This window comes from Syngnathus floridae, chromosome 12 (assembly GCF_059516105.1).
Source record: "Syngnathus floridae isolate MCC-2025c chromosome 12, RoL_Sflo_1.0, whole genome shotgun sequence".
Taxonomy (NCBI): domain Eukaryota; kingdom Metazoa; phylum Chordata; class Actinopteri; order Syngnathiformes; family Syngnathidae; genus Syngnathus; species Syngnathus floridae.
This window is the reverse complement of record NC_142424.1, coordinates 3,221,998-3,248,487: the sequence shown is the minus strand read 5'-3', so window position 1 is coordinate 3,248,487 and position 26,490 is coordinate 3,221,998. Positions and strand designations below refer to the sequence as shown.

At 44.3% G+C, this 26,490-nt stretch overlaps 1 protein-coding gene and 1 long non-coding RNA gene across 2 annotated transcripts; one reads left to right on the top strand and one right to left on the bottom strand.

The window, feature by feature from the left end:
- Nucleotides 1–336: 336 nt before the first annotated feature.
- On the top strand, nucleotides 337–26,454 carry LOC148389511 (poly [ADP-ribose] polymerase tankyrase-1-like). The gene is made up of 29 exons (XM_088392500.1): nucleotides 337–832; nucleotides 1,143–1,258; nucleotides 1,521–1,629; nucleotides 4,945–5,040; nucleotides 11,980–12,016; nucleotides 13,257–13,332; nucleotides 16,056–16,150; nucleotides 16,527–16,593; nucleotides 16,659–16,845; nucleotides 16,937–17,058; nucleotides 17,138–17,229; nucleotides 17,305–17,383; nucleotides 17,568–17,739; nucleotides 17,852–17,931; nucleotides 18,038–18,183; nucleotides 18,281–18,446; nucleotides 20,051–20,270; nucleotides 20,807–20,916; nucleotides 21,300–21,488; nucleotides 21,576–21,656; nucleotides 21,950–22,139; nucleotides 22,214–22,293; nucleotides 23,385–23,505; nucleotides 23,650–23,747; nucleotides 24,141–24,215; nucleotides 24,306–24,411; nucleotides 24,476–24,662; nucleotides 24,731–24,887; nucleotides 24,967–26,454. The coding sequence occupies exons 1-29, from the start codon at nucleotides 379–381 to the stop codon at nucleotides 25,051–25,053; spliced, it is 3,795 nt and encodes a 1,264-aa protein (XP_088248626.1). The 5' UTR covers nucleotides 337–378; the 3' UTR covers nucleotides 25,054–26,454.
- LOC148389512 (uncharacterized) lies at nucleotides 3,334–7,183 on the bottom strand. Its single transcript, XR_015861811.1, has 3 exons — nucleotides 6,833–7,183; nucleotides 5,559–5,658; nucleotides 3,334–3,990 (listed from the first exon to the last, which is right to left on the bottom strand). It is a non-coding gene; the product is annotated as an uncharacterized LOC148389512 (long non-coding RNA).
- Nucleotides 26,455–26,490: the final 36 nt, after the last annotated feature.

Sequence of the window (26,490 nt, the reverse complement as noted above, 5' to 3'; positions counted from 1 at the left end):
CTATTAAAGTAACTGCATAGGGAAAATTTGTACTATAAATCTGACCACAGAATAGTGTTACAACCATGTCAAATACGAATGACAAAAAATAAATAAATACTGTTACTCTGTAACAACCACCATGGCCACTGGAGGGCAGTATTTGTTTTTTGACGAGTATGCACAATTTCATCTAATAAATTATTTGAGCAGCCTTTGACTTGGTTGCTTTTTTTTAAAAAAAAATCTAATTTTAATTTTAGAACTACGTTAGTGTGGTTTTGTGTGTTTCTCTTAAAAAAAAAACAACAACCGGAAGTTTGGGTTCCCTCAACAGGAAGTTGTCACCGGAAGTTGTCATCGGCGTTTGTTGCTACAGGGGATTGTTGTGTTGTGAAAATGGCGACGCCTCGTCGCTCCCCTCAGATTCTTTCTTCCCCACCCCGAGTCTCCTCACTCCCGATCACCCCATCGGGCTCGCCTCCGACCCCGTCTGACGATGCCGTGCTTCTCCCTCGCGAAGCTGCCGCGGATGGTGAAGTTTCCCCGGCCTCACCCACAACAACAAGCAGCCCCCCAGCTTTGGCCCTCAACAGCGGCGCTAGCAGCATCGCTAGCTCGCCGACCACCACGGAGGGCAGCGGGACGAGTGCAGCATCGACGCCCGACGCGGGTGACGGTAACGCGGGCAGCGGTGCCTGTGGCCTCGCCGGTCCGAACGGAGCGTTCAGGGAGCTGTTCGAAGCTTGTCGGAATGGAGACGTTGTGAGGGTGAAAAAGCTGGTGGACACAGCGAATGTGAACGCTAAAGATATGGCTGGACGCAAATCTACACCTTTGCACTTTGCTGCAGGTAATCGCCATGACATTTGTCAAATTTGGGTCAAATTGGTGGGAGGACGACGCAAAGACCTTGTCAGCACAATAACTCTAGCTTTTTACCCCCAAATGCACATTTATTGTGGAAAAGATTTTCATAAATTTTCCCCCTCAATGCCATTAAAGTGGGTGTCAACAACATGCAGATCTTCGCTTTTTGCGGCCCAGTCCGGAATAGTGGGGGTCCACCGTGTAGTATCCAGCTAGTCATGCTCCAATACAACGTTTTCAGATTGAGCACAAGTACTTTCTGCATGTTTTGACATTCCCTCACGTCTTGACAGGTTTTGGCCGGAAAGATGTGGTTGACCACCTGCTTCAGACCGGTGCCAATGTCCACGCCAGGGATGACGGTGGTCTGATACCACTACACAATGCATGCTCCTTTGGCCACTCCGAGGTGAGAATTTGTCATTTTTTTTCTGATTCACATGAAAATATTTGTTATATTATTTAAATTCAAAATCCAGCCACTGTCTTTGCTGCTTGTAGCCAAACATTTTTGGCTTGGATTTCATGATACGACAAAGGATCTACAGTGGTGTCTTACAATACCACGTGTGTCCTCCAGAGGGCATAAAACACCATTTGGGGAGCTGGTTTCTCTATTTCTTGCATTTACCTATGGTAATGGTGAGGTAACAATCCTGTGTTGCTCTCAGGTGGTGTCCTTGCTGCTGTGTCAGGGCGCTGAGCCGAATGCCCGGGACAACTGGAACTACACGCCTTTACACGAGGCCGCAATCAAGGGCAAGATCGACGTCTGCATAGGTAAGAGAAGTCCAATGATTTGAATAGTTTGATTGAAAGATGACGGAGAGACCAGAAAGCAAGCAAAGTCCATTTATCTTCATTTGTGCGCCATTGATAAAAACGACTCTTAATTGTAGCCAACCTTTAATATTCTGTTTATGCTCCGAAGTGGAAGCACACAGTAATCATCTGCAATGAGCCGCATGCTGCGAGCTATTATTTTTTTTTCCCAGTAAAAAATAGATGCAAGTAAGGCATAATTGGCAATTATTGCACCACCGTTTATTACAGAGCGTGGCAACATTGCACTTTGAAGCTGCGCGAGATTGTATTTAGGATCCTAATATAAACAGCTTGATACGTTTTAGTAATCGCAAATGATGCTTTGTGTCACCTTGCTCCCGCTGCCATTTGGGGCAATAACATCAGTAGACTGTCTGGCCCTGACTCTCCGAGCACCAGCAAGGCTGAGTTGAATGCAGAGCAAGCCTGACTGCCTTCAGTCTTGGGGGGGGGAAAAAAGTAGAAGCTTTTTTTATATTGCATGATAAGTATTTAAGTGCAGTCAGTGATTGCAATGGTATTTCAAGTGTACAAGGTAAACGTGTTCAGTGATCTCTTTGTAATATTTGCGTCACAAGTTTGACACCCCTGTTGTAGTGTTATTTATGTTATCAGAAACCCCTGGAATGAATTAATGTGAATTTCATTCATTTCAATGTGAAAAGATTTTTTGAGATACACATAATCCATGGTTGCAAGATTATCTTTATTTCCATGTCTTGATTTTATTCTGAGCAGAGCTGCTGCCAAAATGTCATAGTGCCAGGTTAGAGATTTGGCGGCGCGCTGACGTCCAAATCAACTTTGGAGTCTTCTGACGGACTGTCTGCCCTCCTCTGCGAGGTTCAGACAACTTGAGCGTGGAATTAATCTCCTTCTTAGCCCAGCAACTCATCAGGAGCAAGGTCACATTTGTCAGAAAAAGATATTGGGAAAACCTCAAGTATGACTGACAAATGATTTTTCTTTCATTCGGGTTGTGATATCGCTGCTAGCAAAATGTGTGGTTCTTTTTTTTTAGCTGATTTACTAAAATCTTTAGAAAGGGACCCAGACGTGTCTGCTGGGATAGTCTCCAGCAAATATAATGAGGACAAGCACAATAGAAAATAGATGGTTGGACTTTATGATTGATGCATCACTGCGGATGCAGCCAATGTTCTGCGGGTATCAATGTGTGTTTGAGTGGGATGAGCCAAAATGATATTTTTTGTCGAGAGGTGAGTGGGTGTCGGATTGGTGTGCGTCAGTGGCTGGGCAGAGGAAAACACACACAAGTGCATGCCTGGATGCTTCTTTGCTGCAGCTGAGCTTGATAAGTTGGCATGTGTGTGTGTGTGCGTGTGTGTGTGTGCACTGGTTTGGCATGCACGCTTGTCAAAGGCTGCACGCTTTGGGAGCTTCTCAGCAGTCACAACAGTGGCAAGCGGCTGAGGCCCCGAGCAGTGGCGATATCGACTTTAGCGCTGTGGCGAAATACCGAGCTCAGCTTTTTAAGATTATAAATGTCATTTATGAAGCGAAAGCAACGTTAGTCGATCGGAATGTGGCGTGCAAATATTGCCTCACCAAGTCATCACAATCGGATTGACCATTTAATCGGTTGAAAATGGATTGATATTTCATCATTTTATTTCTTAATAATTGAGACTGGGACAATAGCGTGAATGGCTTTTGTTACCATGACGACAAGGAGCAGAGCCAAGAGTGGCTGCTCTTTGCTAATGCGCCAAATTTTCTGATATTAAATGTAACGATGGAAGTTAAAGTACCAAAATAAATTGGTTAGAACTTAAATAATTCATTTTAATTCGATTTTCATGAATTTACTTCAGTGTCGTAAAGATTAGCACGTTGGCTGGTTAGCACAGTTAGTTGGTACGCCCATATTAAGACTTCCTGATTTCTCATTTTCTTTCCCTCTGCTATCGCTACAGCATTAATGGAAACAAGACGACTCTCGTTCTTTGTACATGGCTCCAGGCATGAAGTCAACAAACAGTTCTCGAGTTATTACGGTTTCTTTCATGAGTCCCATTGTTGCAGATAAATTCCCCAATCATCCTTTTCACGCCCGTAGGAAGCAGCCGTCAAATGTTTTGCAACCCCTTCGATGATGTCGGCACGCTGCCGAAGAACATTTAGCGAGCCGTTAATTATAGCAACGTGCTCAACATGCAATTTAAAACCCTGACACATTTAATGACGCACTAAACTGACTCCGAGTAAACAACCACTGCAGAAAGTCGGGCAGGGAATGAGAAAAGTGTGTTGACAGCTTCCATCGCCACTTCTGGCATCAAACTTCTTGGCGTTCTGCCGTGAAGAACAATGAATATGATGCGTTACAAAGTTTGCAGCCTAGCTTGCGGCTAGAAAAAAATATATATATATACATAAAATTACTCAATATGTAACTTTCATTTTTAAAATCCAAATGAGGCATCTCGACCATTTTGTGACTTCTTCGATTCAAGGAGCTTGATCTTACGTTTTGCATCACGGTTGCAGACCCCAACATATTTGATCATATGCATTGGCTCGTGTTAATCTTATAAAATTCATCACAATGGCCACGATGCTGTTTTAATTGTATGCCATTTGTAAATGACTATTCTAATGCTTTCATTCTGAAAATCATCTTGGACATGCATCCCCTTAGTCAAACAACTCTTGGGCTTGTTTTGCTCTCTCTCTAGTCTTCTCTCCCATCCTCTGACTTGCACCCCCCCCACCCCCACCTCTTTCATCTTTTTCTCCGCTGCATCTCTCACACCGCCAGCGAGAGCCAGAGTCTCTCCACTCGCGTTGCCTCATCACCGCCGCCACCTCGATTAGTTGTAGCTGCGCGCTTTCTTCCGCCAGACTCGTTTTTTTTTTTTGTTTTAGTTTCCTTCCTCTTCCTCCCCTGGTCTCCGCAAGTGCGATGCGTTCTGGAGGCGGTCACGTCGCCGATTTGTTTGGACCGTCGTTTGCGTGGCGGCGTGCCGTAGCCTTGCCCTCGCCGCTCTTGTGGCGGCATGTCTGTTTACATCGGCGGCATGGCTCGCAGGACGGGGCCAGCCGGGGGCAGGCGAGGGAGCAGCGCTAGCAACAGAGGAGGGGAGAGATGCGAAGCGGCGGGGAGAGTTCGGGAGCAGCGCGGCGGTCCGGGGAGAGCCGTGTTCGGATACGGTTCAGGGGGAGGACTGGGTCGGAGCGTGTGTCAGGGAGTTTGCATGTCGGTCCAGGAGCTGAGCTACTGTCTGTGTCTGCCCTGTTGTTGCACAGTTCTACTGCAGCACGGAGCCGACCCAAACATCCGCAACACGGACGGAAAATCCGCTTTGGACCTGGCTGAACCCTCCGCCAAGGCTGTGCTCACAGGTCGGTGCCATTTGAACTTCTATGTTGAATTGTGTTCTTCTCATGTTGTGCATGGCTAAAAAACAATGTCCATTCTTGTGGACAATTTATTTTCTTAGAGAACCCGGCCAAAAAGTAGTTTTATACACCCAGATTTAAAAAAAATGAACAGTCGATTGATGTGACGATTTAGCTTCTTTGTGTCGAGTCAAAATAAAATCTGTTTTTACTTTGGGAAACAATGAACGTTTTTGTCCGTTATACGTTATGGACAAAAACACGTTTTGTTAATTTGATTAATTGGCAAAATATTCAACAGATTCATCCGTTATTAAAAGCTCAAAAAAAATTATTTCAAAGGTTTGTGTGTGCTGAATGCGTCGCCAAATTTTCGTTCCTTGTTTGTTATGAGCAGGCCAAGATGCCAAATTTCAATGAAGTACACATTTGCATTTTTGTTCAGCGCTTACTTTTAAGAATTCATTTTCTCGTTCATGTTGTCGTTTCACCGTACCACGTTTTATTTTAAAAAAAACAACCTAGAATCGTCGAATAGATGAAAGTAGACTTGTTGGCCTTTAAAGTCGTTTCACCTTTAATCCGAAAGGCTCCGCCAGCTCTGAAGTGAACTCCCATGACCTGGATGACAGAGAATCGACAAAGACGTGTTCATTTCAAATTCTCTCCTCTCTTCACTTCCAACCTTTTATCACCCTGGAAACAAATTCAGGGGCGCCGTATCAATTTTGTCTCCCCCACCTCAATGTTAACACCGGCTTACATCATCAATTCCCCTCGTCGGGCTCCCTGCTTAATGAGATCAATTTTGATACACGGGCGTTGTATCAAAACCTTGAGGGGACTGCAGCAGAAACACTTGACCAAAGCCAGACGTGAATTCTAGTTGGGGGGGGGTGCAACATTCATATTTCCTTGGCTATATTCCTTGTGGTGAGACTCCCAGTGAAATTAGATTCTGCGCACATTCGCTGCTTTCGCACTTTGCATTTATTTATGAGTCTTCTAGCTTACAGTGAGGCAGACAAAGGTCGTAGCTCATCAGTGACCCGCTGAACCGTGGTTTATTTTTAAAAAAAGGAAAATACTACAGACTCCATCTGGCTCTATCCAAGCCTCTATAATCTGAAAAAGCGATTCATTTACATAAAAGAGAGAACTGTAATCGACCCTTTTCAAGGCAAGGCAATTTACCTTAGGCGCTCTAATGACTATTCTTAATGAGGACTCATTAAGCCATGTCACAGGACCATCATGGATTATGCACCTTGCAGAAACGGAGATTTAATTGGACCTATTACTTATTTGTTTTGCCTACTGTGAATATAATTGAACGCCAAATTGTAAGACAATACTTCCAGAAGAACTACGTGTGTCCCCAAAAAAAAAAAAAATCTCACGATTTACTGTCGACCGCCACGACCAGAGTAAATTTCGCGCCACCCCCGGGATATGTTTGAACAGATTACGAACAGTGTGAGAAATTGAACGAAATACTCTCAGCAAATCTGTTAATTGAAAAACACCATGAAATGGCTCACGCATCAGCACGTCCACACAGTCAGTCATTTTTTATCAAACACAAAAAGATGATTGCGGGGACTCAACTCCAGTTGCACTTTATTTTAACCGGCTAATGTTTTCCAGCTCGACTTATTCAAGTGACTCATTCACCTCCAGCAGGCTTTGTAACACCGACTTCCCAAGATGCGCTTTTTTTTTTTTTTTTTTTTCACAGCCACCATCCACACATTGCTCTTTCTTCTCTTATCTAATTTTCAAAACGCATAAATACCTCGAGGGCCAGCGGTGAATTTTGTCTCCTCCTCGTCGTCATGGCAACAAGTCGAGGTGGGCACTCACCGTTGACACAGTGACGCCCGCTTTTAGAGCCTTGAATTGAAGTCGTCGCCACCAAGATTCAAAGTCCACCGCTCAGGGTAAAACATTTGATAAGCAAGCCACGGTTTGACTTGCTGTCAGTTTGGACTTGAAAAAAAAAAAACGTAGCGTGTAGAACAGACTTTTCGACAAGACTTTTGAGGTCGCCCTTCATCATTCTATTCTCTTTGTGTGATGTTGCAGTTCTGCTGGCAGCCCGGTTAGCCGCGCAGCATGACGCTAGCACCTCCGTAATTCACAGTCGGAGCTGGTCATTGTGGCGAAAGAAGTCAACATACGCTCCATCGGATCGTTAGTAAACATTCCTCGGTCCATTTCCTCAGATGCAGACCTCGCACAAACCTGAAGGTGTCAGTGTTGCAACCCTCAGTTCATCATGGCTGCATTCTCAGCATCTTTTCAGTTCTTGACTGGCCGGCACTAAATTTGTTCTTGGAATAGTTACGACCAACTGAGCTAATTTCCTTTTTTTTTTTTTTTTTTATGAGCCCGATCGATGGGAAGTTTTAATGATGTTGGTAAATCCACCGTCTTCTGCTCTGCTGTGTTGGTTAATCCAGTGAGGAATATTCCAATTTTCAAAAGAAGCAGATGGGTCGCAAATTTATATTAGAACCAATCAGACGGTACTGGCAGATTTAAAAAAATATTTACCTTTTTAATCAATTTAAATTTAAAAATGAAACAGCTGAGAGAATGTGGTTGCACAAGTGTGCACACCCTTTTAAAAGTGTTGCATTCAGGATGAACCAATCAAATTGAAACTCAAATGGTACCCACTATTTAATGAGCTTCTGATTCACCTCAAGTAAAGTTCAGATGTTCTAATTTGATTTTCCCTGACATTCTTGTAGTGACATCTTAAACCGAGGGAGCTTATTTCTCAAAGGAGACGGGGACATATGAATTTCTAAAGCAATTTTGCTACGCCAAGATGGCGCTGATAGACTCCTGCCCCAAAAGACTCACGTGCTGTCATAAAAGGTCAAAGGTGCTGCAACAAAGTATGAGTGTACATATTGATAATTTTTTTTTTTAAGTCACATTACAAAAAACTTGAAATGATTTTTCTTCCAGGGGTGTGCAGACTTTGTCACCACTATACAAGTTTCTACAGTGACAAACCGCACCAGATTTTTTTTTCCCCCCCGCCCCTCCCTGTCTTTTATGTTCTACCTTTTGTGATTTAGAGGTTTTCATCTCTGCCGCAGGCTAGCACAGACAGCTTTCAGCTTCCGTCAGTGGTGAGGACAGCTTATATTGACCCATAAATTAGCTCGATGGCTCTGTCACAACTAAAGTGCGTCGCCAAATGACACACTCGCGACTCGAATGCAAAGACAGGGTGTTTTTAACGACTTTCCTAAAAGCTGATCATTAAGAAAGCAGAAAGCAATTTCTTTTGTAAGGCTGAATAGACATCTTTGTCAAAATATTTGCTACCCACCCTCCAAATTCAAACCGCTCTGCTCCATTTGTCGGGAATACGTCGGCAGTTTTTGTTACGAGAAGTTCTAAAGCACCTTGAGGCAAGTGCTCTCTTTCACAAAACAAATGAGAGGATATAAAGTTTGGGGAGCAAAGCTTATTAGCGATGCATTGAACTCACAATTGAAGTCCTCCCTGTTGCAGTTCAGTAAAACAAGTCTGCAGCCTATTTTTTTTATTTTTTTTTTTTGCACAACTACTGCAAATAGTCTATTGAATATTCAGGAACACATTAGCTGCCACTAAAGGATGAGATTTGTAGCCCTTTTAGAAGATAAATACAAAAATTAAATACAAAATGAATATAAATAAATACAAAAAATATATAAAATTAATATAAATAAATACAAAAATATATCAAATGAATGTAAATAAATACAAAAAAATGATATTGCCAGAATTAATCCAAATAAAATAAAAAATATCATACATGGGCTGTGGAATGCTTAAATGTTTGCTTCTCAATTCACGGTGGAAATCTCATTTTAGCCACCTTAGTCTCAGCATCATAAATGAAGATTTACTCTCCTCTTGAACAAGCCTCTGGAATGGAAGTAATAAAGCAGACAAACACACGAGCAAAGCCAGTCCATTAACAATATTAATTACCTCTGATTGGTATTCGTGGACGAGCTTCTTCAGGGTCTCCCAGATCAATTCTTCACTGTGGACACCAGAAGTACATTACCGGTTCTGCTCTGCTCACATTCTAGTCATTTTTTTTTTGTTTTTAGAATAAATTATAATTATAATCCATAAATAAATTTGAATTAGGTGATTAGCAGTGAAATTGGACTACTTCAAATGTAAAGGACTTTTTAGGGCTGGACTTTTGGGAAAGCCTATGTATTGCTCAGTTTTAGGTCAGAAAGTGTGAGGCAATAACGATTTGACATTTGGAACATTCCACTACTGGTAGACTTGAAGATTAAAGGTCACACAATCCTCATAGGTCCAGACAACAAATGTTCATTTTTATTTGGGATTTTTTAATTTACTTATCCCATTTAAGCAGTCGTATCCGCTGATTATTATTTTCATTGTGATTAGAAAAAAAAAATGTTTATTTTTCCACCAGGGCACAGGCGAGTTAACTGGCATCATTAAAAAAGGTCAGGTCTTGTTTTCTGAACTGCGAAGCAAACTAACGGGGTGTAATGAATACTTCATGAGCCAGGAGAGATAAGAGCTTGGAGGACATTTGCATCTGTAGGGCACCATGGGCTAAGAAGTCAGACTTTTTGGATTATTGAGATGCAACGTGGAGATGTGCGCTTTGGGATAACAGGAACTGTAGACAAGCCAAAGGTGGATGATGTCATCAAGATAAAATGCAAAGTCGTCAATCGGATAACAATAGTAGCAAAAGTGAATTCCTACTTGCATCCTTCTTCACCTAATCAGTGACACGCTCATTGATTATCATAGTGACCGCTATTCGATTAGTCTCCAGTGATGAATGCGTTGGACCTCGTTTCCGTTCACGCTCACTCCGGCGCTCGCACCTCAGGATCAATACATTATTCTGATTTGTTGCCTTTTTAATCCAAGACATGATGAAATACCTGCGAAGCAAAGACGCGTACGTAAAGATGCCGCTCGTCCACGTTGCCTCACTTCCCGTTTTAGCGCATTCCTCTCGGCTGAAATTGCCTCGTTTTCCACATGGATGCTCGGCTCCGCAACACCCCTGTGAGTCACTGAAGGCAAGCGGCCACTCTGCAGTCGGCTGACAGGATTTGATTAATGGACTAAATCAAAACGGGAGGAAAAAGCAGCGGCTAATTTCGTGCACACCAAAATGGAAAAAAATGAAAGCAAATTCAATTAGCATCTCAACGCTAAATCTGCTAATATGTGATGTTGGGAAAAAAAGTTTTTCATATTATCCACCTTTTGCCATTCATACTGTGAAACAAAATAAGCTTCCTGTTCGTACTTTATGTTCAGTTCAAACTCATTCCCTCCCATTGACGGCTTTTCGAGTCAAAGGCTAAAGTCAGCGAATGTGATGTACAAATGGCTTCCAAACTATGTCATCTCATTGACTTTCTTGATCTCTTTCTCTCCGTTCATTTCCTTTTTTGTATTCATAGTTTTTCAATTTCTTCTCTGGCTTCCTCTTTCTCCCCGTCACAGTGTTCCGCCCTCGCCGGGCTAACACCAATTATACTGTGTCAAATCCATGCATGTCAGCTTCCAGATCCCTAATCATCTCTTCTCTCTTTCATCTGCAAATCCTTTGTTCCCCTCCCACCTCCCTCTTTCCCTTCTCGGTAACCTCGCGCCTCTGCTTTCCACCTTACCCCGCCCGCCCGTCCGCCGACTACATAAAGCTCATCCTCCTCGTTGTCTTCTCCATTACATTTGCGTCTCTTTAATTCGCTTTTTCCGTTTTGTACTTTGTTCTGCAAAGATGCTGGAGATTGTTTCCTTGAGGCAGTGTTTCAAAAAGGTCACTCGAGTTAAGGTCCAGTTTGAAATGGTTAGCATGTAAAATTTAGATGGCGGTGCCTCTGACTGATGGAAATTAAGATCATCAAAAAGTTCATTAAAAAAAAAAAAAAACATCTAGGATGAGATAATGTTTCCTTTAACCAGTAGGTGGCGCTGTCACTGTGATGAAAAATAAGTTGGTAGTTGTTTTCAGGCTTGGATTCTCATCAAATGCGTGAAATTTGATCATCGGGTCGAGTTTCAGCAGTTTCTACTGTTCATTTCAAAAGTTTGTATTGAATCTTTTACTCAATCTGCCATTTTTTTTTGTTATCGCGTCCTTTCCATATATATATTTGTGGCTTCTATTTAGCTCATCCCTCTCAAATCTCCAATTTATACTCATGCCTTTTAGTGCTCTCAGTTCATTTCTAATTGCTGCCAATGCATAATGTAATAGTCAGCCAGAGCCGGCGAGCCATTTGCTTCACATACAAATGAAGCTGCAGATTCCCATGCACGCAGCACATATGAGATGTCGATTATGTTTTGACCGTCTGGAGGGGGGGGGGGGTATGGCTACGAACGCGCACGGGTTGGAGAGAGAGTAAGCGATGTAGGGGGAGGGGTTTGTTTATCTCTGTTGTGTTTCCTGACGGTAACAGCGCCTCCAGAGCCCACGAGGGGAGGGAGGGAGGGGGGGGGTGTTTGAGACAAAAGCAGGGAGACGGCGCCTGCGAAGGGGGGATGATGGAGCGCGATAATCGAGGGCGGTTAGCCATACCGGCGACGAAAGGGGACGCCAGGGATGGACGGACGGATAGCGGCAGAGCGTGTGTCAGCCGGCCGCTCCTCGCCTAAACAATGAACGCGCTGTGGTCGCTGCCGGCAACGCATCGTCACGGCAACCGGAGCCAGCGGGGTGCGCACTGAGCGGGAATGTGGAAGTCGCAAAAAAGCCGGGGGGGAGATTGAGAAAGCGCCTTTTCTCCAGAGATAGATAGATCCTTCCTGTTTGTGTGTGTGTGTCTTTGTGTGCGTGTTCTTAGCATGTTCACCCGCGTCTGTGCGTTAGCGACCGGTCGACTGACACCATGATCTTCTGTAACCATCTAGGTGAATACAAGAAGGATGAGCTGCTGGAGGCAGCGAGGTGAGTACCAGATGCTCTTTTGTTTTTATTTCCACTCCTCCTCCAACACCTTTCTCCTCTTCCTCCTCTCCGCCTCCTCCAACTTTATGGCATCCTCGCTTCTTTCTCCTCTCTTTGACGCCCACCCTCACATCCCTTCACCCAGGTCGTACTTTCTTCCCCCGCTGTTCTCTGATTTGTGCCTCTCCATCTTGTATCCAATTTATCCACGGCTAGTTTTATTTTGTGTTCTGCCTCTTTTGTCACCTTTTCTCGGGTATCCCGCTTATTGCCCCCACCCCTTTGTTTCTGTTTTATATCGCTCATCATTGACTCAACTGACTGGGGTCAGCAGGTCGTCCCAGGGTGTCATCCACACAGCTGATACATTTCTAACAGTTTTTCCGTGGAACTTTTTTTTTTTTTTACTTTAAATAGTTTGGGCAACGGAACTCCCACACATGGCTTATGGGATAACGTTTTTTTTTTTTTTTTTGGGCGGCCCACGTATCATCACTGCACAAGTGTTATATCCCTCTTCAGTGGTACAGTCTGATATTAATTCTCAGACCAAATAGCTGTGCGGTTAAATAAATCATCATGACCACTATATGATAAATTTAGAATGAATGATGAATCGGACGTTTTGAATTTCTCTTGTGGGGGTGGTAGGATGTTGTAACTGAGCGAAAGAAGCAAGAGGTTGGCTAATACCTTTTGTTTCCAGACGATGAGAGAGGAGAGTGATTGGAAATTACAGTAGATGATCCTTGGTGGAAAGGTGGAGGTCGGTTTTCAGATTATAGAAACAAAAAGAAAGGATAAGGACACCCAAAAAAAAAATGACAAGGTTAATCGAGCGAGACAGCAGTAATTTTCTTGACTTCTGACAGATTCTTCGTTCAGAGCTGTCTAAGGAATCCGAGTTCGATTGGTCGTTGCCATGGCAACTCTCCCCTCTGGTTATCCAATGCCAGGGCAGTAAGCCCACAAACCAGGAAATTCATCAGGAACATGAACATTATCTTCATTCTTCAAGGCTTGTCTTCTGAAGCAGCCTTTTTTTTTTTTTTTTTTTTTTTAACACACGCGCAAATCGTGTAAGTCTGCAAATGAAAATTCTTCCCTTCAGTCCTTCAGGCTTCTTATCTCATTGTTCGCCCCCCCGCCCCTGCACCCCTCCGTGCTCTCCCGCTGAGGTACAGCACTAATCCTCCACGGTGGCGGATGCTCTCTAATGTGTGCCCGTGTACGTTCGCAGGAGCGGGAACGAGGAGAAGCTAATGGCTCTGCTTACACCGCTTAACGTCAACTGCCACGCCAGTGACGGCCGCAAGGTAAGAACAAATCTTTGCCACACGTGAAGAAAATACACCAAAAGCGGCGGCGGGCAAGTCATTAGGGTGACACGGCCATCCACCTGCTGTGTTCTTGCTTGCTGCCGGGCCTCCATAGCTTCAAATGAGCCAATTAGCGGTAAACTTTAGCAGGCTGCCGGGGATCATCTGAAATTTATATATTTTATAATATTTATAATATTAATTAATATTGAGATATTAATATTATTTCTCAAAATAAGGACCTTGAGAAAAAAAAGGCTTTGTTGATGTCACCTTTAATAAATAAAGTCAAGTAAACCGGCCAATATAAAGAATAAATAAAAGTCGGCTCTGTTTGGTTGCCCACCTGATTTTTTTTTTTGCCATGAACCTTGTTAGGCAAACTTCGAGGAACAGCCAGAGGGGACCGTTTTACTGAATGTCATATTGATGCCATAACAGCCCCAAGGAGCACTCGTCTATAATTACGGCTACTTTAGCGCTCCTCTTAATGCTCTTCTAAAGCCCGCTTGCATCATATCACCGTCTCACCTGTAATTTCGTGACAGCATGTCTGGCCGTCATCCTTCAGGACGTATTAAATTCTTCAAAACGGACCACTAAGTGAATCTGAAGCTCAGTGACGCTGAAATCACCAACCGCCAAGCTTCAGCATGCAATCCGAATGGGTCCAGTCTAAGCCTGTTCGAAAATGACCCCGTGCGGCATTTTTAAAATTGCTCGGACTAAAAGCAGCCATGCACAGTAGATGGAATATATTTTCACGCCAGGACCATTTTATCCTTGTTATGGTTTTAGGGGGGGGAAATTAACGGCTTGATGGGGATTACTTTCCACCGCTAACACAAATTACGGTGAAAATTCCTCCTTAACGTGACACTTGTCATTCTCCTCTCATGCCGTTTTGTGAGTTCCCTCTCACTGACAAATGAAATTCCCTCCCAAAAACAAAAGTTACAGATTGACAGCCAGGTAGACAAAGAAAAAAAATGTGCTGCTTGAAGACACGTTTAAACGCTTCTTAAGAGCGCCTCTTTCCCTAAGAGCCTCACGTCGACTGACAGCGTTCTTTGTTCTTTGTCGTGAAAAAAGCTCTCTGCATGTCAATCACTCTCTGGAAAATTGTTTGAAAAAACAAAAGCCACATTTTGGTTTGAGTCGGTCGCTCTGATTGGCCTTGAAGTATTGTTTGGTTTGTTGGAATTTCTGCTGACATCAGGCTCCATGATGTATTGTACTCTCACTTCCACGGCAAAATAAAATGGACCCCGTGATTGTTCACGCTCCAACATACCGCACTGTACATCATATGGCGGCGTTCTGGCAACTGGAAGAACAATGCCACGGCGCAACAGAGCAGGAAGTAACACTCCGTTTAAATATTTTTGCCAACCACCATCTTGGAATTCTCCCGCTTCCTTTTCAATGCTTCTGTAAGTCTTCATAATATGAACAGCAACAGAAAGGGCAGGAAAAAAAAAAAACAATTAGCATTTTTAACTCGGCTGTCGCTTACCGTTGCCTTTATTTCCCTCGTCTTCCTCCACCCCTGACTGCTCGCTCCGAAAGCTTTTAGATGATTAAAAACAACCAAGTCGAAGGGTCCTTTTTTATTGCCTTTGTTCTCTCGCCGTCCCACGACGCAAATTCGAAACGTATCTACCGGGTCTTGCATCGTAGCGACCGGCGGAAAAATATCTCTTCAAATCTCTCGTCCAAAAACTTGACATTCTCGCATAGCATCCATTTTTATTTGCTGTTTCACAAATCCCCTTCTCTGGACGTTGCAAGATGAGTGCACATAATGTGTTCTCAGCATGCAGAGGAATTGTGTTAACAGCATGAGCCAAGCTGACCTTAACCTTGCCAACTTCATTATTGTGGTGGCACAAATGCTCAGCTTATATAAACTAAACACACATGCACACACACACACCAGCGCAATCCCGCTCTTAAATAACCACTTCATGCATAACTAACATTCTGTTGCTACAGCGAGAATAAAAAATGTATCATTTCGGATTAATACGCTTCTAGTCACATATCGCCAACATAAGATTGACATGATGCAACAGCGTGTTACTGGTAGCTAACACGGAAAGATGCACTCGCTCGGAATCTGATTCAATCTCACACACATTTGTACATGCTTAGTCTACCAATAAGGTCGCGCACGCACACACATTGGCAATGACGCTGCATTTACAATGAGGATGATGACTAATACGCCCTGCTTCCATCGCGCCTCTCACGGAATCTCAGCTCTGCCTGAATATTGCTCAGCTCTAAGGCAACAAAAATCCAAATGCCCACCTAGACAAAAAATGGCCAAATTCCTCCTGGAATTTTTTTTTTTCCCCCCCATCTCCTCAGTTTTTCCGGTAGTTCCCCAGCTTTGGGGAAGAATGACTTTTAGTAAGACAAGACACTGAAGCGTCTCTTCGTGAGTGCCCTCTTAAAGCATTTATTACGGCAGCTTTACATCACTTTTTACGGCCAAAGTCACTTCTTTATCACCGCAGTCCGGTCGAAGCGCGGAACAATCGCTTCCTCGCTGCAGAGTTGTGACTTGACAAAATACCCGGCTGAGCGATGCTCCCCAAATCAGGATCCCCCAGCCGTCCCGCGCCAATGCACAGATGGCGGTTAACATTTGTCTCTTATTTACGCCCGAGCCTCCTCCTCCCCTCCTCACCTTGCCCTCTTTGTGTCCTCCCTAGTCCACTCCGCTCCACCTGGCGGCGGGATACAACCGGGTGAGGATAGTTCAACTGTTACTACAGCACGGCGCAGATGTTCACGCCAAGGACAAGGGGTAAGTGCAAAATCAGCCACTTAAAATTAAATTCTGACAAAAGTAAATAAAGACCAGCCTTGACACGTGCGTTAGTGTGACTTGAGAGCTTGCTTAAACTTTGCTGCTCTTTAATGAGCACCCTCAGACGACATTAATTTTAAGAGCCGCTCTTATTACGCAGACACATTTGGTTAACTATGCTGAAAGTCATGGAATTTAAAAAGCCTTTAATTCCTTTGGGTTACTTTGATGACTCAGCTTATTTTAAAAATGCTTTGCCGATTGCTGTATTTACTTTGCAGTGATTTAAAAAAAAAAAAAAATTACTACAATATCTCAGAAATGCTGTAAACTAAATATTACATTTCCACTATTTTCCTTTTGTGTGTTTTAGTGGTCTGGTCCCGCTACACAACGCCTGCTCCTACGGACACTATGAAGTTACTGAACTGCTGCTAAAGGTGACATGAGCAAAATGAGTCTTTACAAAATCTCACATTCTTCAACTCGCCTTATTTCCTTTCAGCACGGCGCCTGTGTCAACGCCATGGACCTGTGGCAGTTCACCCCGCTGCACGAGGCGGCATCCAAAAACCGGATTGAGGTTTGCTCCCTGCTGCTGAGCCACGGCGCCGACCCTACCCTGCTCAACTGTCACAGCAAGAGCTCCGTGGACATGGCGCCCACCCCTGAGCTCAAGGAGAGACTCTCGTGTGAGTAGACAACTTTTTTTTTTTTCTTTTGCAGCCCTCAGCAAGTCAAGTTTTTTTTTATTCCGCTGACATGTTGACATTTTGTGTGTAGATGAGTTTAAGGGCCATTCGCTGCTTCAAGCCGCTCGGGAAGCTGACATGGCCAAGGCGAAGAGGAGCCTGGCATTGGAGATCATTAACTTCAAACACCCTCACACACACGAAACGGCGCTGGTAAGACGCAACCATTGCACGGCATGCGCTAAGATAGACTTGCAGGGATTTTTATGTGTGTGTGTGTGTGTGTTTTCAGCATTGTGCAGTCGCATCGCCCCACCCTAAAAGGAGACAGGTGACGGAGTTGTTACTGAGAAAGGGAGCTAACGTTAATGAGAAGAATAAAGAGTAAGTGCAGAAAAATTTGTTGATGAAAGAATGTTTTTTTTTTTTGATCAATTGATTTTCACTCCTTCTCCTTAGTTTTATGACACCCTTACACGTGGCTGCGGAGCGCGCTCATAATGATATTATGGAGGTGCTACAGAAACATGGCGCCAAGGTACATTTTCATTTTCCCTCGAGTTTTTCTTTTGTTTCTATCAATGGAATGAAATCCCTCTGTTCAAATAGAAGCCACAAATTTTAAATTCGGTTTGTTAGTGCTCAATCATTTACAAAGATGTCTGAGGATGTTCATAAAGGATTCCTAAGAGATGCAACCTTTTTTTTTTTTTTTTTGGCAGGTGAACGCTTTGGACACGCTGGGTCAAACAGCGTTGCATCGTGCGGCGCTGGCAGGCCATTTGCAGACCTGCCGTCTGTTGCTAGGATACGGGGCGGACGCCTCGCTGGTGTCGCTGCAGGGCTTCACCGCTGCTCAGATGGGAAATGAGGCTGTTCAGCAGATTCTCAACGGTAGGCCGGCCGCCTTGTGCTTTTGTTGACATGCCAAAAGGACATAAGCCCCAAGGTCGCCATTATTATTATTCTGTCACATTTTTCAAATGCGTTTTCTTCATCTTTGTAGAAAACGTCCCTGTCAGAAATTCCGATGTGGACTTCAGACTTCTCGAAGCTGCTAAAGCCGGAGACTTGGATACTGTCAAGGTAGTCAGATGATTTCATTTCTTAGCACTTAAAACCACAGTTTATGATTTGGACTGAAATCCTGATGTGTTTTAATGTCTAACATATTTTTTTTTCCTCCCTGCAGTCATTGTGCACGGCTCAGAACGTGAACTGCCGAGACTTAGAAGGACGACACTCCACCCCGCTTCATTTTGCCGCCGGCTACAACAGAGTGCAGGTGGTGGAGTACCTGCTTCACCACGGGGCCGACGTGCACGCCAAGGACAAAGGGTCCGACATTTCGCCGTGACCATTACAGACGTTGACCCTGATGCGATCATCACCGTAAATGAACAGAAGCTCAATAACGTGTCTCCTCCTTTGGCAGCGGCCTCGTTCCCCTCCATAACGCCTGCTCGTACGGTCACTACGAGGTAGCCGAGCTGCTGGTCAGACACGGCGCTTCGGTCAACGTGGCCGACCTGTGGAAATTCTCACCGCTGCACGAAGCTGCCGCCAAGGGCAAATATGAGATCTGCAAACTGCTGCTCAAGGTAGATTTAAAAGCTTAACACTAAAATGACACAATGATTAGGATTTACTAAGCCACTTCTTTGTTCAAGCGACCCATTTTTTTTTTCTCTCTCCTATGCGTCCCAGTTTGATATTTAAAAAAAAAATACAATTTGGATCCCTGCCACTCAAACTGTTCAAGATTGTGAATCAAAATAAGAAAAAAAAAGGAAGACCTGTCATCAGTTTGACACCTCGCCGTTTCTTTCGCACCGTGCCATGTCTGACATTTAATCAATTCAAAAATGTCATTCCAAATGGCACACTGTTTTGATTCTGCTCTCTGATCCAAGTCGGGGGGCAAACGATTGCGTAATACCTGGCAGTCAAATCAGTCCGAATGAGCAATGCAAACAAGTGTTGCAGTTTCTCTTTCGTGTTTTTTTTTTTGTCGCTTTCATAATCACCGCCAGACAAGCTTACATCACCACTGCAACGCTGCCATATGGAGCTGCATAAATTATTAGAGCAAGAGACTTCAAGTACATGGAAAAAGTGTCACAACAGGAAATGTTGCGCCTCAAGACTTGTTGTTTTGGAAACACTTCGTTGTCCTTCAACGTCAAAAAAAATAAATAAATAAAAATAAGCGATAAAATTCAATCATGTCCAATGTGGCGGCAGTTCACCACATGATTTTTTTTATTTATTTTTTCCCCCAAATGACATTCTTACACACACATCAGTTGCCTCATTTCCCTTAAGCCCCGGGTTACACACACATTCACACGACCAAAGCTTGTGTGTTAATCCGCTTGACTCTGGATGTTCTCTCTCTGAGTTCAGCAGTCGGTTTTCTTTTGTCTCCTGTTTGTGGTGATTTTTTTTTATGGTGCAAAAGTTGTGCTCGGAAATAAATCCACTTGCATCACCGCCGGTCCACTGCTCGAAATCCATTCGGCGATGTCACACTATTGCAAAACCTGAAAAAGTTCCAAAATTATGAAATTTTATTTTGCTTGTCTGGAACTCAAATACAGTCAGTAGAAGAGCTGCTAATGTTTCATTGGCAAATATATTCAAACGCGCTAGTTGGAAAATGCTATTACTGTTAGCCAAATGCTACAGTCGTAGCATTTTTCCACATTGCCACTTATGCAAAATGTCACAGAAGAAGCATATTATTTTCTTGCCCTCTTTAAAATGACTTCAATGTTATTTTCTTCTCAGACACCACCAATCGTTAAATCCATGATTGCGTCCCTGCTTGCTTTTTAAATGCAGCTCTTTATGTATTCCCCGGACGGAGGATCAATATCGTACTAAATTAGCATAAAAGCACCTCGTCCAAAGTGGGCCGAAAATATTGTAACAGACTGAAAACAAAAAAATATTCACATTTGGCAGCCAGACATGAATCCCCTCCAAGGGAGTCGTTCCATAACATCCGATTTAATGAGCAGATTTCAAAGTGCACATATAAATAAAACATAAAAGAATTATATAGGAGACATTTAGAATGAGAGAAAAGTCTTCTCTCGCCATCCACGGATAATGTGCCGCCTTCTGTCCTGTCTCTTGCGGATAATCCTCGCCCTTGTGTTATTGCTCGACTCATATCATTTATTTTCTATTCCACCCACAGCACGGCGCAGATCCCAGCAAAAAGAACAGAGATGGAAACACACCCCTGGACCTGGTGAAGGACGGCGACACGGACATCCAGGACCTCCTGAGAGGTGATGCCGCCTTGCTGGATGCAGCCAAGAAGGGCTGCTTGGCTAGAGTGCAGAAATTATGCAGCCCGGACAACATCAACTGTCGGGATACGCAAGGACGAAACTCCACCCCTTTGCATCTCGCAGGTAAACAGTGTACCTAATGTTGTGGCCGCTGGAAGGTAATGATAGTGTTAAAGCTTTTAGAAGAAATGCTCTCAGGGACGCACATAGACAATCAATGTCTAATCTCCAAGTAGGCTTGAGAATGCAGCGCTCTGTTACATCGCCTCCGAGGCGCACGCACTTGTAAATCCATATTTCATGCATGCTGGGGCTGATGAATTCAGCGATGTTGACTAAAACATGCTGAGCAAGAGAGAGGAGAATCTTAAGCGAGGCGACATTTTCTTCTACTGACATCTCCTTGAAGATTACATTCCGGATTGACTTCTTATCTGGATACGTTCTTATCATTTGATATCTGAAGTTGGCGTGATTTGGGCGCGTTGGCATTTTCATGTGTGACAAGATCAAGTTTTAATTTACACAGTTGCGATGGATTATTAAAAATAGAAATAAAGACACAAGTTTGGAGAGAACGAAGCATGCGGACGAGCCCTACAAAAATATTTGTCGTCGCTACCGTTTACCAAACCTCGAACTCCCACTCTGCCGTCCAGCTGGCTACAACAACCTGGAAGTGGCCGAGTATCTGTTGGAGCACGGAGCCGACGTGAACGCGCAGGACAAAGGCGGGCTGATACCTTTGCACAACGCCGCCTCGTACGGGGTAAGACGCACAACAACACGAGTCACTTTTATTCCCAAGACACACACAAACACTCGATTTAGCATCTCCCGCTGCTTCTCAGAGGGGGGGCTTCGTTGCCTAGTTGGCGACAAGACGCACGAGTGGGAAGAACAATGAAAAGGGGAGGGGGGGAAATGAGAGGTGGGAATAGAAGCGTTGTGATGAAGTTAATAATTCACAAGATTCTCGCTCCGAAGCAAAGCATATTGTGTTCATTTTATAGCTTCAGCGCTGATTGTATTACAGCTCGCTCCCTTGACTTTTGAGTCAGAAGAAAACAGTAATGGCCAGTGAAGTTAAAGCGTCAAATCACGGGAAAATATGAGCCAGTTTTGGAGTTAAAATTATTTCGTATGTGCCAGCATGTGGACATCGCCGCCCTCCTCATCAAGTACAACACGTGCGTGAACGCCACCGACAAATGGGCCTTTACGCCGCTCCACGAGGCGGCCCAGAAGGGGCGGACGCAGCTCTGCGCTCTGCTTTTGGCCCACGGGGCCGATCCCACCATGAAGAACCAGGAAGGACAAACGCCGCTGGATTTGGCAACAGTATGAAACGTTCTTGAGCACAAGTTTCCGATGAGTGTCAGAAAAGTTCCAGGACTGGTCTCTTAAAAGTTTTTCTTTTCGTTGCAGGCCGATGACATCAGAGCGTTGCTGATCGATGCCATGCCACCCGACGCCTTGCCCAGCTGTCTGAAACCACAGGCCACAGTGGTTCGTGTTATCTTTGATCATAAGACCGACACTTATTGATTTGAAATCATATTTGACGCCGCACAGGTATTGGCAAAAGGTCAAATCTGTCCGTGCTTGTACCTCGACAGCACTCTGCCGGGTTTTTCGTGCCCGAGCTAGTATTTGACATTTTGTCTCGTTAGCACCTGCAAAAGTCAATTGAGTGTTACACTCAAGGTAGTTTTGATTTTTTTATTCAGATTTTTTTAGAATACACAAAAATATTCTGGAAATAAATAGCCACATGTTAATTACACAATTCCCACTTTCAGGTGAGTGCCAGTGTAGTAGCAGCAGGTGCCACAGGGGGCGTAGTCATCTCTCCCTCACCATCACCATCATCTTGCCTGTCGGCCGCCAGCAGCATCGATAACCTGTCCACGCCCCTCGGGGACATCACGGTGGGCGGGGCCACCGGGACGGCGGACGGAGCATCCGGTTCGGACAGGAAGGAAGGGGAGGGTACGTATATAAAGGTGTACAAAGGGGGAGGGGCTTATCCATTGTGTTTCTGACACCACTCCTAAATTTTCCAGCGCTACTGGATATGACCATCAACCAGTTCTTAAAGAGTCTGGGACTGGAACACCTCCGAGAAATCTTCCAGAGAGAACAGGTAACGCAGAACTGGTTGAGGGAGGGAATGCAGTGGGGAAGGAAAAAAAAAAAATGAAGGCCTTGTCAGCATCTGAAGAGAAGGCAAGCAGAGAGATGAAGAGAGAGCGAGAAGGAAGCAGACAGACCAAGGGGGAAAAAAAAAGAGGCAGAAGACAAATTGAAAGTGACAGCTGGCTCAAGTCCAAGCAGCAAAGTCAGGAATGGATGCAAGATGCAGCCTGTGTGTTTCTCCTAATTCCCCTAAAGGGAAGCAAGTCTGCATTGATATTCTGAGCGGTGAGATGGAGGAGAGTGTTGTCTGTGTGTAGAGAGAAGAGGTTTTTTTTTTGCGCAACGTAAACAACCAATCACACTGTAGCTGTTCATTTCGAAACCACATTCTTGCTTGACGGCTTGTTTACACCAAATACATGCAAATATTTCAGGGCAAACTCATTTTTATTTAAGTAGTTCTCAAACATTTAATACCTCATGAAAAAAATTTGAGTAGTGCCATCTAGAGGAGTCAGCAAAATACAAGTGGTTCGTGAAGCATATTTGAAGCTTCATTTTCCCCATCACTCAAAACAAATGGGGGGGTTGCGCCTTCCCCAATGTATCCTGATGAATCAATTTAGCAATTTCTCTCAAAATACGATTCAAACTTTTACCTCGTTCAGCTGTCTTCGCATCAGACCGAGTTTTTGAGTTTTTCTCGCCATAGTAGATTAACGTTGCAATTGAAATTGGAGAGTGCACTCGCCTCCCCGCCGCTTTCCCGCTGAACAAACTCGCAAACTCCACCGCTATCGCTTTGATCAGTTGCTCCATGACCGCCGTGCATTCATTAACCTTTCCCGCGCGCCGCGCTGAACCGACTCTCATGAATATTTGCCAGCCATTGTCTCTACAATGAGACTCCAATTATCTACCGTTTGCTTTCGATGAGTTCTTTGTGTGCCTGCTTGTTGTAAACAAAATAAATTGTCACTCGGTTGAATCGTAGCTCTTGCTCTTAACATTTAACTCGCTTAATGTCGCTGTTGTGTATTTAAGATGTTAGTTCGTGTTTGTAGCTTTATACGTGAAAACAAAAATTCTTGTCTGCAGATCTCACTGGACGTGTTGGCAGACATGGGCCACGAGGAGCTAAAGGAGATCGGAATCAACGCCTACGGGCACAGACACAAACTCATCAAGGGCATCGAGCGGCTGCTGGGAGGTCAGCAAGGTGAGACAAACATCTACAGGTGCTCATTTGAAGTGCTTTAGACATGTGCCACTATTTAGCTCCGGGAATTTGTTCCTACTAAAATGTTCATGTTGAAGATAATATTTATAAATCAGACTTATTTGTTCTGCGCTGTGTTTGCAGGTGCTAACCCGTACCTGACGTTCCACTGCTCCAGCCAGGGCACCGTGCTTATCGACCTGGCCCCGGACGACAAGGAGTTCCAGTCGGTGGAGGAAGAAGTAAGCACATTATAAACAGTGGTGGAAGCTAGGCTAATTATTAGCTTGTGTGCTAACTACATTGTGGTGAGTGACTTGGGTGGCGCGTTATACAAAGTCTTTCAATCAAGCTTTTGTGGACTTTTCTTTGTCCCTGTCGTGCCACATTACTTCACTCATTTTGCATTCTTGTAGCATGTTTTTATTAATTAATACTAGCAGCACCATGGAGAGTGACAGTCTTTTGAAGGAAGAACCTCACTTCCTTTGAATCAGAAATGCAAAAGACATCTTGTCTCTAAAGGAAAACACAGGGGTGCTCAGACACAAAAAGAAAAGCCTTTGCACTTCATTAGCATGTTTTATTTCTTCTTTTTAAAAAGCGTTCTTGTTGTCTTCTCATCCTGTCGTCAGCTGCAGAGCACCATCAGAGAGCACCGCGACGGCGGCAACGCCGGCGGCGTCTTCAGCCAGTACAACATCATCAAGGTGACGCCGCTCGCTCGTGGGGCTTCATTAGCCGACGGGCGTGCAACTTTAAATAGTACCAGTCCCTTAAATGAAATATTATTTTTGCAGATTCAGAAGGTAGTGAACAAGAAGTTACGGGAGAGATACTCGCACAGGCAGAAGGAGATTGTGGACGAAAATCACAACCACCACAACGAGCGCATGCTTTTTCATGGTAAAGGAATCAAATGAGCCGTGGCGTGCACACAGGCATCTTCATCACCATCATCTTCTCACAGGCTCTCCCTTCATCAACGCCATCATCCACAAAGGCTTCGACGAGCGCCACGCCTACATCGGCGGCATGTTCGGCGCCGGCATCTACTTTGCCGAGAACTCCTCCAAAAGCAACCAGTACGTTTACGGCATAGGCGGCGGCACGGGTTGTCCCACCCACAAAGATCGCTCCTGCTACGTTTGTCACAGGTAGATCAATCTCCCGCGAGTTCCTCCACCGCAGGACGCACTTCTGAACTCGCTCGGTTTTCTTTCAGGCAGATGTTGTTCTGCAGAGTGACGCTAGGTAAGTCCTTTCTTCAATTCAGCGCCATGAAGATGGCACACGCGCCGCCCGGACATCACTCGGTTATCGGGCGGCCCAGCGTCAACGGCTTGGCCTACGCCGAGTACGTCATCTACAGAGGAGAGCAGGTGTGTGCGTGGAAGTTAGTTCACACAAAAGAATCCCAAACCGCACAGTTTAAGTGATTTGTGTCATTGTTGTTGTCAGGCTTACCCGGAGTACTTGATCACATACCAGATTGTCAAACCGGAAAGCGTGGCCACGCCCCCCGCCCCGGCCGAGCAGAAGTCTTAACGCTCGCTCGCGTCGCAGATAGGAGCTCAAAGGCGAGAGACGGACCTCTCACTAGGATGCCCACCGAGCGAACGGCCTTTTTGGAGCCCAAGTGTGGCGGATCGGGCCAACGGGCATCGGTGGTAAGAGTTGACCTTGCCCAAAAGTGGCCGAGTCCACAATGTAGCCGTTTGACTCTGTTACTGACCAGAGCGAGGAAACTTTTTATGAAGAGTCTTCAGATGACGAGGGACCAACATACACAAGGACTGCTAACAAACTCAAGTCACGTGTTGCTTTTCAAACATATGGATGGGAATGAATGGCAGGATGGCATCATCTGCAGTAATCCCCCTCTTGGCCACCAGGGGGCAGTATAATACAGCAAGCCACAGTCATCCGGTTTTTTTACTGATCTAAACTACTCCTATTTAGTCAGCTTTGGTGCCATCTTGTGGCTTCTTAGGGCCTTTCAGAAAGGGCACAAAAGCAATATAAAGGGGAATTTTGCATCAGTGGGAGTCCAAGGAAAAACTTAGGTGAGTTTGTGAAATTTGTGGACGAGCGGGGGATTACTATCTTTTAATGTCAACACTATCTCTTTTTGTTTTGTAACATGAAGTTGCGACTTAATTGCAAAAGGTCCACTTCAAAACCGGTCAATTCTCCCGGCGGGTCCATGTTGGTGTTTACATGTGCTTCATTCCTCATGGTACATTTCAGAGTTTGCTTCTTTGACTCACCTTTCGGGGAGTTTAGGAGACACTATTGCATATCGTTGTGCATTCAACTGTACTGTATGTGACTAGTTTGTTGTCGTTACTTTCCACTTGTCGAAGAGGCATTCATTCCATATCCTTAATAGCCAGTTTGTAAGAATGACAAAATGAAAATACAAGTAAGAAGCAGTCGAAGTGTGTTTAATTGTGAGGACCAAGAGATTGGCTTCAACCTGGTTATCAAGGAGTTGGAATAAAGACCTTTGGCATTTCATTCTGTTGCAACAAATTGGAGCACACAAAAGTCCAAAAGTGAGTGACCCGCAAACAGATTAAATTCTAAATATTTGCGTCTGTAAATGAACACAATTTATGATGATGGAAAATGCTAGCACGGTTAGCAAATGTGCTAATGAAAATTCCTGTGATATAGGCAGCTAAAAAATAACCACATTTTTGTGCCTCATGTTGATACTTTTTTTAAGCTATTTTGGCATTTTCAAGCTGCTCTCATTTTTACACAACCCACACCTTTTTTTAAAATCATGTACTAAACGTGGCAGTACTAGAGCAAGTAGTCATATTTGTTATTGGCCCAATGTCTAACAAATTGGTATGGTCAATCAAAAGTAATAAATATACTGAAGTATTTGTGACATGTATTTGGAAATGCTCACTTTTAAAAAAAAATTGGTTTAATCGATTGATGCCTCCCTGAATCATCATCATGACTACAATA